Below are 13,103 nucleotides of genomic sequence, written 5' to 3' on the forward strand. Positions count from 1 at the left end.
CTGATGCAAGGATTGACTTCCAAGTCCTTGGGCAGCTCCATCCCAGTGGCTCTGCAGGGTACAGGCCCTGTGTCTGCTTTCACAGACTGGCATTGAGTGCCTGCAGCTTTTCCAGGTGCACAGTGCAAACTGTCAGTGGATCTACCATTCTGATGTCTGAAGGATGGTGGCCCTCTTCTCATAGCTCCACTAGGCAGTGCCCCAGTGGGGACTCTGTGTTGGGGCTCCAACTCCACATTTCCCCTCCACACTACCCTAGTGGAGGTTCTCCATGAGGGCTCTGCCCCTGCAACAGACTTCTGCCTGGACATCCAGGCATTTCCATACATCCTTTGAACTCTAGGTGGAGGTTCATGTATTAGTCCATTTTCAAGCTGCTGATAAAGACATACCTGAGACTGGGAAGAAACAGAGGTTTAATGGACTTACAATTTCACATGGCTGGGGAGGCCTCACAATCATGGCGGAAGTCAAGGAGGAGCAAGTCACATCTTACATTAATGGCAGCAGGCAGAGAGAGTGCTTGTGCAGAGAAACTCCCGTTTTTAAAACCATCAGATCTTGTGAGATCATTCACTATCATGAGAACAGCACAGGAAAGACCCATCCCCATGACTCAGTCATCTCCCACCAAGTCCCTCTCACAACACATGGGAATTATGGGCACTACAAGATGAGATTTGGGTGGGGACACAGAGCCAAACCATATTATTCCATCCCCGGCCTCTCCCAAATTTCATGTCCTCACATTTCGAAACCAATCATGCCTTCCCAATAGTCCTCCAAAGTCTTCAATCATTTCAGCATTAACTCAAAAGTCCACAGTCTGAAGTCTCATCTGAGATAAGGCAAGTCCCTTCCACCTATAAACCTGTAAGATCAAAAGCAAGTTAGTTACTTCCTAGATACAATGAAGGTACAGGCATTGGGTAAATACAGCCACTCTAAATGGAAGAAATTGGCCAAAATAAAGGGGCTACAGGCCCCATGCAAGTCCAAAATCCAGCAGGGGAGTCAAATCTTAAATCTCCAAAATGTCTTCCTTTGACTCCATGTCTCACATCCAGGTCACACTGATGCAAGAGGTGGGTTCTCATGGACTTGGGCAGCTCTGCCCCTGTGGTTTTGCAGGATATAGCCTCCCTCTTGGCTGCTTTCGTGGGCTGGCATTGAGTGTTTCTGGTTTTCCAGGCAAACAGTGCAAGCTGTCAGTGGATCTACCATTCTGGGATCTGCAGGACAGTGGCCCTCTTCTCACAGCTCCACTAGGCAGTGCCCCAGTAGGGACTCTGCACTGGGGCTCTGACCTCACATTTCCCTACTGCACTGCCCTAGCAGAGGTTCTCCATGACTGCCCTGCCCCTGCAGGAAACTTCTGCCTGGGCATCCAGGCGTTTCCATACATCCTCTGAAATCTAAGTGGAGGTTTCCAAACCTAAATTCTTGACTTCTGTGTACCTGCAGGTTCAACACCACATGGAAGCTGCCATGGTTTTGGGCTTGCACCCTCTGAAGCCACAGCCCAAGCTCCATATTGGCCCTTTTAGCCACAGCTGGAGCAGCTGGGACACAGCACACCTAATCCCCAGGCTGCACACAGCACAGGGATCCTGGGCCTGGTCCATGAAACCACTTTTTCCTTCTAGGCCTCCTGGCCTGTGATGGGAGGGGCTGCCACAAAGGTATCTGATGTGGCCTGGAGACATTTTCCCCATTGTCATGGGGATTAACATTCAGCTCCTGTTACTTATGCAAATTTCTGCAGCAGGCTTAAATTTCTCCTCAGAAAATGGGATTTTCTCTTCTATCATGTTATCAGGCTGCAAATTTTCTGAACTTTTATGCTCTGCCTCCCTTTTAAAACTGAATGCCTTTAACAGCACCTAAGTCACCTCTTGACTGCTTTGCTGCTTAGAAATTTCTTCCACCAGATACCCTAAATCATCTCTCTCAAGTTCAAAGTTCCACAAATCTCTAGGGCAATGGTAAAATGCTATCAGTCTCTTTGCTAAAACATAACAAGAGTCACCTTTGCTCCAGTTCCCAACAAGTTCCTCATCTCCATCTGAGACTACCTCAGCCTGGATTTCATTGTCCATATTATTATCAGTATTTTTGTCAAAGCCATTCAACCAGTTTCTAGGGAGTTCCAAACTTTCCCACATTTTCCTGTCTTCTTCTGAGCCCTCCAAACTGTTCCAACCTCTGCCTGTTACCCAGTTCCAAAGTTGCTTCCACATTTTCAGGTATCTTTTCAGCAGCACCCCACTCTACTGTTACCAATTTACTGTATTAGTCCATTTTCACAATGCTGATAAAGACATACACAAGACTGGGAAGAAAGAGAGGTTTAATGGACTTACAGTTACACATGGCTGGGGAGGCCTCACAATCATGGCAGAAGGCAAGGAGGAGCAAGTCACATCTTACATGGATGGCAGCAGGCAAAGAGAGAACTTGTGCAGATAAACTCCCATTTTTAAAATCATCAGCTCTCGTGAGACCCACTAACTATTATGAAAAAAGCACAGGAAAGACCCGCCCCTATGAGTCAATCATCTCCCACTGGGTCCCTCCCACAACATGTGAGAATTATGAAAGCTGTAAGATGAGATTTGGGTGAGGACACAGAGCCAAAGCATATCAGTTCCCAAAAACTCAACTCTTGCCTTCTGTGCACCCCCAGGCCCAACACCACATGGAAGCTGCCAAGGCTTGGGGGTTGCACCCTCTGAAACAATGATCTGAGCTGTATCTTGGCCCTTTTTAGTCACAGCTGAAGCTGGAGCAGCAGCTGGGACGCAGTGTGCTATGTCCTGAGGCTGCACAGAGCAGCCGGGCCCTAGACCTGGCCCACAAAATAGTTTCCCCTCCTAGGCCTTCAGGCTTGTGGTAGGAGGGGCTTCCATGAAGGTCTCTGAAATGCTCTGGAGACATTTTCTCCATTGTCTTGACTATTAATATTTGGCTCCACTTTACTTATGCAAATTTCTGCAGCCAGCTTGACTTTCTGTCAAGAAAATGGGTTTTGCTTTACTACCATATGGTTAGACTGCAAATTTTCTAAACTTTCACAAGAACAGCACAGGGGAAATCCACCCCCATTATCCAATCACCTTTCACCGGCCCCCTCCTCCAATTCGACATGAGATTTGGGTGGGGACACAAATTCAAACCCTTTCACAACTCATCCCTGTCATGCTAATTTTTTCACTTTTTTATTGTAGCAAAATACACATAAACCAAAATGTATAATTTTAACTTTTTTTTTAGATGGAGTCTCACTCTGTTGCTCAGGCTGGAGTGCAGTGGCTCCATCTCGGCTCACTGCAACCTCTGCCTCCCAGTTTCAAGTGATTCTCCTGCCTCAGCCTCCTGAGTAGCTGGGACTATAGGTGTGCGCCACCACACCTGGCTAATTTTTTGTATTTTTAGTAGACATGGGGTTTCACCATGTTAGCCAGGATGGTCTCAATCACCTGACCTCATGATCCACCTGCCTTGGCCTCCCAAAGTCCTGGGATTACAGGCATGAGCCACTGTGCCCAGCCAATTTTAACCATTTTTAAAGTGTACAATTTAGTAACATTAGGTACATTCATCACATTGTGTAACTATCTATTTCCAGACCTTTGTCATAATCTCAAACAGAAACTTTGTACACATTAAGCAACATCTCCCATTCCCTCTTCCCTCCAACAGCTGGTAACTTTTATTCTACTTTCTGTCTCTATCAATGTGCCTATTCTAGATAACCCATATAAGTGTAATCATATAATATTTGTCCTTTTGTGTCTGTCTTATTTCATTTAGCATAATGTATTCAAGGTTTATCCAGGTAGAATATATCAAAACTTCATTTTTTATGATGAGTAATATTCACATGTAGCATATTTTGTTTATCCATTGATCTGTTAATGGACATTTGGGTTGTTTCTACATTTTGGCTACTATGAATAATACATAATATGAATATTGGCATACAAGTATTGTTTGACCATTTTCAATTCTTTTTAAAATAAGACATACCTAGGAATGAAATTGCTGAGTCATATAATGTCTATTTTTTAACTTTTTTGAGAAACCACCGAACTGTTTCAATGGCTGTACCATTTTACATTCTCACAAGCAATGCACAAGGGTTCCAGTTTTTCCACATCCTCATTAATATATATTATTTTCTATTTTTTGATAGTAGTCAATTTAGCAGGTATAAAGTGGTATTCCATTGTAATTTTGATTTGCATTACCCTAATGACTAAAATTGTGGAGCATCGTTTTTGAGTATCTTCTTTGGAGAAATGTCTATCAAATTCCTTTTCCCATTTTAAAATTTGGTTGTTTTGTTATTAAATTGTAGGGTTATTTATATATTCTGACTATTAATCCTTTTCTAGATATATGATTAGCAAATATTTTCTCTCATTCTGTAGGTTGCTTTGTTGATTATGTTATTGATGTCATACCAAAGAAACTATTGCTAAATCCAATATTTCATAAAAATTTTCCCTATGTTTTCTTCTAAGAGTTTTACAGTTTAGCTCTTAAATTTAGGTCTTTCATCCATCTTGAGTTAATGTTTGTATATGGTATAATGTAAGGGTCCAACTTTATTCTTCCACATGTGGATATCCAGTTTTTCCACCACCATTGGTTGAAAAGACTGTTGTTTACCCATTGGTTTCAACCCTCGTTGAAAATAAGCTGACTATATAATGCAACGGTTTATTTCTGGACTCTCCATTCCATTCCATTGGCCCATATATCTCTCCTTATGCCAGTACCACACTTTTTGATTACTGTAGCTTTGTAGTAAGTTTTAAAATCAGGAAGTATGAAACCTTCAATTTTGTTGTTCTTTTTCAAGATTGTTTTAGCTATTGGGGGCTCTCTGAGGTTCCATATGGGCTTTAGAATGGGTTCCTTTTATTTCTGCAAAAACATTGGGATTTTAATAGGGATTGCAATGAATCTGTAGATCACTTTGGGGAATATTGTCATCATAACACTGTTGTCTTCCAATACATAAACACAGAATGTCTTTCATTTATTTATGTCTTCTTTAATTTCTTTCTGGCAATCTTTTATAGTTTTCAGTGTACAAGTCTTTCACCTCCTTGGTTAAATTTATTCCTAAGTATTTTATCCTTTTTGATGCTACTGAAAATTGAGTTGCTTTCTTAATTTCTTTTTCAGATTATTTATTGCTAATATACATAAATACAACTGATTTTTGTAAGTTGGTTTGTATCATTTCCTATTATGTACATTTTATTCTACTTCTAAAAATTTCTCCTTAGTTTAGAGTCTTGTTCTAAAAAGGAGCCCGAGCTGGTCAGTTTGAAGAGTTAATGGGGGCTAGATTGTACCAATTCCCCTAAACTCTGGCTAGTGACTAGAGACAAAGAGGATCTGCAAAAATACCTGAAGAAGACCATGGTCCAAACACACAAACCTAGCACATAATGTCTGGTGTGTCAAGACCAAATAAATTTCCTTCAGTGAGAAATTGTCTGTTTCCTTAGGCCTCTTGAAACAATGTAAGTTAGCCCCCACTGCCCCAAAGTGACATTAGTTGTAGAAAATTTTCCTTGACTTGGTGGCTTGGTGGGGAGGGCGTGCCCATTTATTTTTACTACCTTTGCAAGAGGTTTATTCTGCAAGCCTGGATCTCCCATTCGTCTATGCACATCCACTGCACTTCCTTCCTGTCTCTGAATCCCTTCTCTGGCTTGGCCCCCTTCACTGCTTGGTCCTTGTTAATAAATAAATAAATAAATAAGTAAATAAGCCAAAGGAGAAGGAAAGGGAAGGAAAAGATGGCAAGATGTCACAATTTATTAATCTTACATGGCTGTTGAATAATATATTAGCTCACCTTAGCTCATGAATGTACTAAATCTATCTAGATCAGCATTGTGGGCTAAGGTTAAAAGCCTGCTGGTTCTCAAGTCTAGCTGCACAACGGACTCACTTGCAAAGCTTTAAACAAAAAACAAACAAAACAAAACAAAACATCTATACCTGGGTCTTACCTCCAGAAATTGATTCAGTTAGTCTAGAATGAAGCCTGGGGAATAATTTTTTTGTTTGTTTCCCCAGTAATTCTGATGTAGGACCAGGCAACTACTGACAGCCTAGGTAAAACCCCCAGCAAACAAAACAATTTGCATATTAGACAACTGTGCTTCAGTTTGCTCTTGTGTTCTAAAGGCTAATTATTTGTCTAGAGATTACTCTCTTGTGGAGAAAAGGGAACCCTTATACACTGCTGGTGGGAATGTAAATTGGTACAGCCATTATGGAAAACAGTTTGGAGGCCCTTCAAAAAACTAAAAGTAGAATTACTATATGATCCAGCAGTTCCACTTCTGTGTATATATTCAAAAGAAATGAAATCACTATGTTGAAGAGATAGCTGCATTCCCATGCTCATTGCAGCATTATTCACAGTAGCCAAGATATGGAATCAACCTAAGTGTCCATCAGCAAATAAATGAATAAATAAAATGTGGTGCTACGGTTTGAATATCTGTCCTCTCCAAAACTCATGTTGAAATTTAATCGCCAATGTGGCAGTGTTGAGAGATGCAGTCTTTAAGAAGGGTTTGGGTCATCGATTAATAGACTAATGGGTTAATGGATTAATGGGTTATCATGGGAGTGGTGGCTTTATAAGAAGAGGACTAGCATGCTCAGCCCCCTTGCCGCGTGATACCCTGGACTGCCCTGGGACTCTGCAGAGACCCCACCAGCAAGAAGGCTCTCACCAGATGAAGCCCCTTGACCTTGGACTTCTCAGCTTCTACACTATAATAAATGAATATCTTTTATTTATAAATTACCCAGTTTTAGGTATTCTATTGTAAAAAACAGAAACAGACTAAGACATGGTATATATACACACAATGGAAAACTATTCAATCTCAAAAAGAAGAAAATCCTTCATTTGCAACAACATGGGGTGAACCTAGAGGACATTATGTTACATGAAATAAGGCAGGCACAGAAAAACAAATATCACATGATCTCACTTACATGTAGAATATTTAAAAGTTGAACTCACAGAAGCAGATAGTAGAATGGTAGTTACTAGACGCTGGTGGGGGTGGGAGAGGGTTAAAATCTTCTTAAAAAAATATCAGTTCCTTGACCAGGAGTATTAACATATGAAAATACAGACATACCAGCCTTAAAATATGATTTGTAGATTTGTTCCTATAAATATTCACTGTACACTGATTTTCTGTACTTTAAATCCTGTTATCTTATGTATTATTCTTTAAATCTTATTATCTTATGTATTAACCAAAGGTTAACTTTTCCTGTTATAGAAGGATAATACATAAGATAATAGCAATTTAAAGTACAGAAAAGTCATGTGGGCAGGGGCAGGGGCAGGGAAAATGTATTACATACCCAAGTACTAAGTCTTTACAATTGTTATCACTTTAGATCAGTACCCCAAAATTCTATAATTACTCCCCACGTCCCACCTGCATTTAAGAGGAGATAAAATCATACAACTGGTAAGTGATAGCATTGGGATTTCAACCCGAATCTCTCTTAATAAAAAGCCACTAATGAGAATATCAAAATCTGAAAAAAGTTTAAATTAATATTTTAACCATAAAAATATAAATGCTAACTGCAAGAAAAAGGGAAAGAAAACAAACAGTGTAGAAGGTAGAAAATAAAATGTATCTATTGTCTTCCCCATAGCCACACCCTATAATTCCTTAAGTAACTTCTATTGAGAATTTACTGGGCATCTTTCAGGAAAAGACTGTTTTATTAGATCACTTATTATAATAATTCTAAAATTTAGTACAAAATATTATTTTAAAGTTCCTATGATTATTATTATGTTACAAGTAAGTTTAAAATCCAAATTGATTATTTCAAGCTACAGAACCCCGGATTCCAAGGAGGTGGCTGGAGTTGATGAAGTGGGTGCTGGGACCAGAACTCAGATCTCCCACCTCTTCCTTGTTCAGAGCAGTTCTGCTTTTCTGTAGTTCATGTACTGTACTGGGCTTTTGTGTAAGACTTTGCAGAACACTTAAATCTACAGTTTTAAAAAGTCCGAAAGAATAGAAATAACAACATAAACAAATGTGGACTCGGAATTACATTCTATTATTTTACATTCTATCTGTCATCCTTCCTTCATATTCTACTTTTATAAACCTATAGGTTCTCCATTTGCTACCCTCAACAGCCCTATACCTCCATTCTAACCACACTGTAGAGGTTTATCTTAGGAACAACAGGCGACCTGGGCAGAGGAGAGGGAAGCGATCTGAAAACCCAGCACAGCAAAGACCACATTTACAGACAAAATGAACACATGCAAATCATGGCTGAGAAATCTATCTACTGTATAAAGTAAATCTGGAGATATTTTACATGTAAGACCTCTGATGTATACAAATTCTGTAAACTCAATTTCCTACAGAATGAGAATCTATAGACAGATGATATCATCTATGAAAAAATCCCTTGTTTTGCAAAAGACAAAGTAGAAGGTAGAGGATAAGTTGTGCATTTCTACTTCAGATTGTTTGTGTGGAGGGACTATAGTTTAGTGTTAACATCTGAGTCACTGGAGCTTTGTTATTAACTAGCTATGTGACTTTGCACAAGTGAATTTCTTCTGAACCTGAATTTCCTAATTGTTAAAAAACAGATACAAATGAGATAAATAAACCTCATCCACTTCATAAGGTTGTTGTGAGGGTTGCACAAGAGGGCACATTGCAAAGCATATTAGCAGAGTGTTTGACACAGAATAATTGTTCCACAAATGGTGAGTACTTTTCTGTGGAGTACCAATCACTTAATCACGCCATGCCAAACTCTGTTCTCTGGCCCCTGGTGGGCTAAAATTCTTTCCATTATTCTGCATTGCCTCTTTTTTGGTAACCTCTATCTGTGCAGTCTTCATTCAGTGCCAGGTTGGAGAGACTGTGAGCTGTGACTCATGGTCCCAGCCAAGGCAGACATGATGAGTGGCAGCTGGAGAGGTGGTGCAATCCAAGGGAACCTATAGGTGAGTGGAGGATTGAGATGGCGGTTCGGATTATCTACACCTGATGAATCCTAACCAGGTGTGAAGTGAAAAACTTAAGGTTGAATCCAGCACTTGTGAATATCCCAGTACATTTTTTTTTTTTCTTTGAGACAGGGTCTTGCTCTGTCACCCAGATTGGAGTGCAGTGGCACAATCTTGGCTCACTGCAGCCTCCACCTCCTGGGTTCAAGTGATTCTCATGCCTCAGTCTCCTGAGTAGCTGGGATTACAGGTGCCTGCCACCATGCCCGGCTAATTTTTGTAGTTTTTGTTTGTTTGTTTGTTTGGTTGGTTGTTGTTTTTTTTTTGTAGAGACTGGGTCTCCCCATGTTGCTCAGATTGGTCTCAAACTCCTGACTTCAAGTGATCTGCCCTCCTTGGCCTCCCAAAGTGCCGGGATTGCAGGTCTCACCCTCCATGCCGCGACCCCAGTACATTTTCATTTAGTTTTTTGCATTCATGTTTACAATTGTTTATTAACAAAGTCAGAAGTTATTTTAACAAGTAGTACTTGAGTAGAAGTATAAATGGAAAGAGCTCATTTATTAGCTTTTCTGACTTTAAGATGTTTATTGTTTCATCAGTTTAGCTTCTGAATTAAAAACTTATTAGAGGTTCTTAGTTCTGTTGTAGAAAGCATTCATCTGCTAGCTTAAGTTGTCCTTGATAACTGCTTTGGTATAGGAGAACATGAACTAAGCCTTGAGTACTCCACCCTAGCTCTGCATGCTTCCTAACCCATCTCATGCCCTCACATGGTTTGAGATACCACCAGTGATCCTCAAATGTAAATCTCTAGTCTATTTCTTCTGAGTACCCAGATTTTGGACTTCTTCACCTGGAATTCATGGCCAATATTGCCCTCTTCCCCTCGTCCCCAGGAAACCTGCCCAGCTTCCTGGCTCCCAGGTTAACGACACTGACACCCATCCAGCAGTCCTGGCTAGAAACCTCGGTCCTTTTGCATTCCCTTTGCCTCATCAGTTGCCCATGAGATTTCCTACCTATGCAGATGGCAAATTCCTCTCCTCCCCAGTTCTCACTATAACTTGCCTTACCTGTCCCTTAGGCTATTGTGGCAGCCTTCCAACTGGGCTTCCTGTCATCAGTCTTGCCCCTCTAATCCATGCTGATAGAAGGATTTTCTTCAACATAAATCTGTCAATGGAAGTCTCCTCTGTAAACGTCTGCAGCTGACCAAACTCCTCATCTTTTTTCTGGGTTCTTCTGTAGTTACTCATCGTAACGTCAACTCCAGCCATGGGAGCACCTCACTATTTTCTGGACACGCCTTGGTAGTTCAGGACTCATTAGTCTTTTCCAAGCTTGAATGATCCATTATCTGTGAAATTGACTGAACCTCACCAGTTTGATTAAGATGTCTCTCCTCTGTGCTCCAATAACATGTGCCTCATACTGAGTAATCCATTTGTGTATCCTCAAATAGACTGCAAGCCTTTGAGGACAAGGACTAGGTCTGGATTTTTCTATATATCCAAGCAATAAATGGAGAGCTTGACACAATGTGGATTAAGAAATACATTTATTGCATGACTTACCTGTGGAAATAAAAGCTATTAATTGCAAAAACAAAACAACCAAACAATATCATAACAACAAAATGGAATTTTTAAGAGAGAAAGAAAAAAGAAGAAATACTTTGGGAATTTTTTGCTCTGAATTATCCCAGCATGTTTTCTAATGGTCTCGCACACACCCATGTACCCACTGGAAAAACTGGCTAATTAAGTCAAGAGCCCTCACATTAACAGAAGCCTGACATTAGGAGGCTGCCTAAAACGGCAACATTCCAGATTCCTTTTCTGAGTAGGTCTTCCAGGACTCCTCTGGTCCTTCCCCCTATCTCTCAGCAAGACCACAACTGAACAGTCTTAGAAAGGTGTATGTCCACTTTTCCTTCCTGGTAATATGAGAGGGAGCCTTCAACTCAGTTACAAACTCCAGTGACTGGACATTCTATCTGGAAAGTTCTTTCTTATGTTTACATAATAATTCATGTTGCTAATAAAAATCTATTCAGATTAAGATAGTGCCAAAAGTTTTAAATACTTATAAATTTAACAAGATCAACTCTAGGCTTATATATTTTTTTAATTGGGGAAAAGCTATTAAAAGACACAAAATATTTGAATAGATTTAAAGTCATATCATGTTCCTGGAAGAAAATACTTAATATAAAACTGTTAATTCCAGAAATTTTAATATATTAATTTAATGTAGTTCCAATTAGAATTCCAATAGGGTTTTTATTGGAATTAGATAAAATGATTCTAAAGTTTATATAGAGAAAGAATGCCAAAGAATAGCTAGTAAAACTACAAAAAATATAAGAAGACAGAGTAGGCCAGGCTCAGTGGCTCATGCCTGTAATTCCAGCACTTTGGGAGGCTGAGGCGGGCAGATCATAAGGTCAGGAGATTGAGACCATCCTGGCTAACACAGTGAAGCCCCGTCTCTACTAAAAATACAAAAAATTAGCCGGGCATGGTAGCAAGTGTCTGTAGTCCCAGCTACTTGGGAGGTTGAGGCAGGAGAATCACTTGAACCCAGGAGATGGAGGTTGTGGTGAGCCAAGATCATGCCATTGCACTCCAGCCTGGGCAACAAGAGAGAAACTCCATCTCAAAAATGAAAATAAAAATAAAATTAAAAATAAAAATAAAAAAAGAAGAGTATACAGGGGGGCTTACTAAGATATCAGTGATACTATAACATATATAAATTCAATTCAGTATAGCATTAGTAAGAATATAAAATATATTTCTGGAACAGAAATAATTAATGATTACATTGTAGTTATTCTTTAAATGTATTTCAGAGTGGTAGTTCAATGGGAAAAAAGTTGAACTATTTTTTTTTCACTATGCAGACACAACTGGCTACTCACTTGAAAGGAAAGTGTTGAACTGCCATCTTAAACTACATTCAAAAATAAATGCAAATATATTAAAGAGTTAAATGTAAAAAGAAAATTTTAAGTTGAAGAAAAATATCCAGGGGATTATATGCACACGCTATGGTTTGGGGAGACTTTCCTTACCAAGAACTATAGAATAAAAGACAGGCATACTCAGCCTTTTATAAATCACTTTTTTGGTATGGCAAATAGTACTATAAACAAAGTTAATAGCAGTCAATATGTCTGAAAAAATGTTTGTGCTACTATATTCATACAAAGGATCACTTTCTATACAAAGTACCCTTAAAAACTGATAAGATGATGACCAACAACTGACACAACTGATTAGAAAATTGTGCAAAGGATACAAACAACTTACTAATGAGTAGTATCAAAAGGCCAAACAAACATATGAATATGATTCAAGTTCACCAGAAATCAGAGAAATAAAAATAAAAGTAACAAAAAAATCACAATACCCATCACATTGGCAAACATAAATAACAGCCATAGTAAAGCTTCCAAAGATCAAACATGGGACAATGTAAGTGTCAATGAAAATCATACCTGCAATGGATTAAAACACATCAAAGAAGTTTAATCCATCGATTACTTCATAATGATACTTAAAAAAACAGTCACCATTAAAGGATGCTAAGGAACCAATTCATTATTTTGAAAACTGGTAAATAATGGGAAAGAATCAAGCATTTATGCTGCTTTATTTATATGAACTATACTATTGGGTAACCAAATAGCAGAGGTGAGAAAGTTTTTCTTTATAGACAGTATACCTTATAAATGAAAAAGAGTAGATTTAGACTGTCACCATTTTGCAATCCTAGTGAACTAATAGGTCTGGGTACTGAGCATCAATGGTTGCTAACATCACAAGGAGAGAGACAACCAAACATTGTGTGACTCTTGATCCTGAAACAGTCACTGCCTTTAAATTCTTCTTGCCATAAAAATCAAACCTGAATCTGATCAAGTTCTTAGATTCCATTAACAATTCACAGGCAATAAGGATGAGGAAAATCTTCCACCAAAACATAGAAATGCAACTTGCAAAATTCAGACTGTGGGAAGCTTTACAGCACCAAAAACTTG

The 13,103-nt window shown here is 39.2% G+C and overlaps 1 protein-coding gene across 1 annotated transcript in view; it reads right to left on the reverse strand.

The window, feature by feature from the left end:
* Positions 1–399: 399 nt before the first annotated feature.
* The window catches only part of CCDC14 (coiled-coil domain containing 14), a 77,786-nt gene continuing 65,082 nt past the window's right edge, over positions 400–13,103 (reverse strand). Inside the window, exon 13 of the mRNA XM_073009776.1 lies at positions 400–871. Coding sequence (XP_072865877.1) covers positions 835–871 — 37 coding nt within the window. The 3' untranslated portion in view covers positions 400–834. The remainder of the gene's footprint in view (positions 872–13,103) is intronic.

Source organism: Chlorocebus sabaeus, chromosome 22 (assembly GCF_047675955.1).
Source record: "Chlorocebus sabaeus isolate Y175 chromosome 22, mChlSab1.0.hap1, whole genome shotgun sequence".
Lineage (NCBI taxonomy): Eukaryota > Metazoa > Chordata > Mammalia > Primates > Cercopithecidae > Chlorocebus > Chlorocebus sabaeus.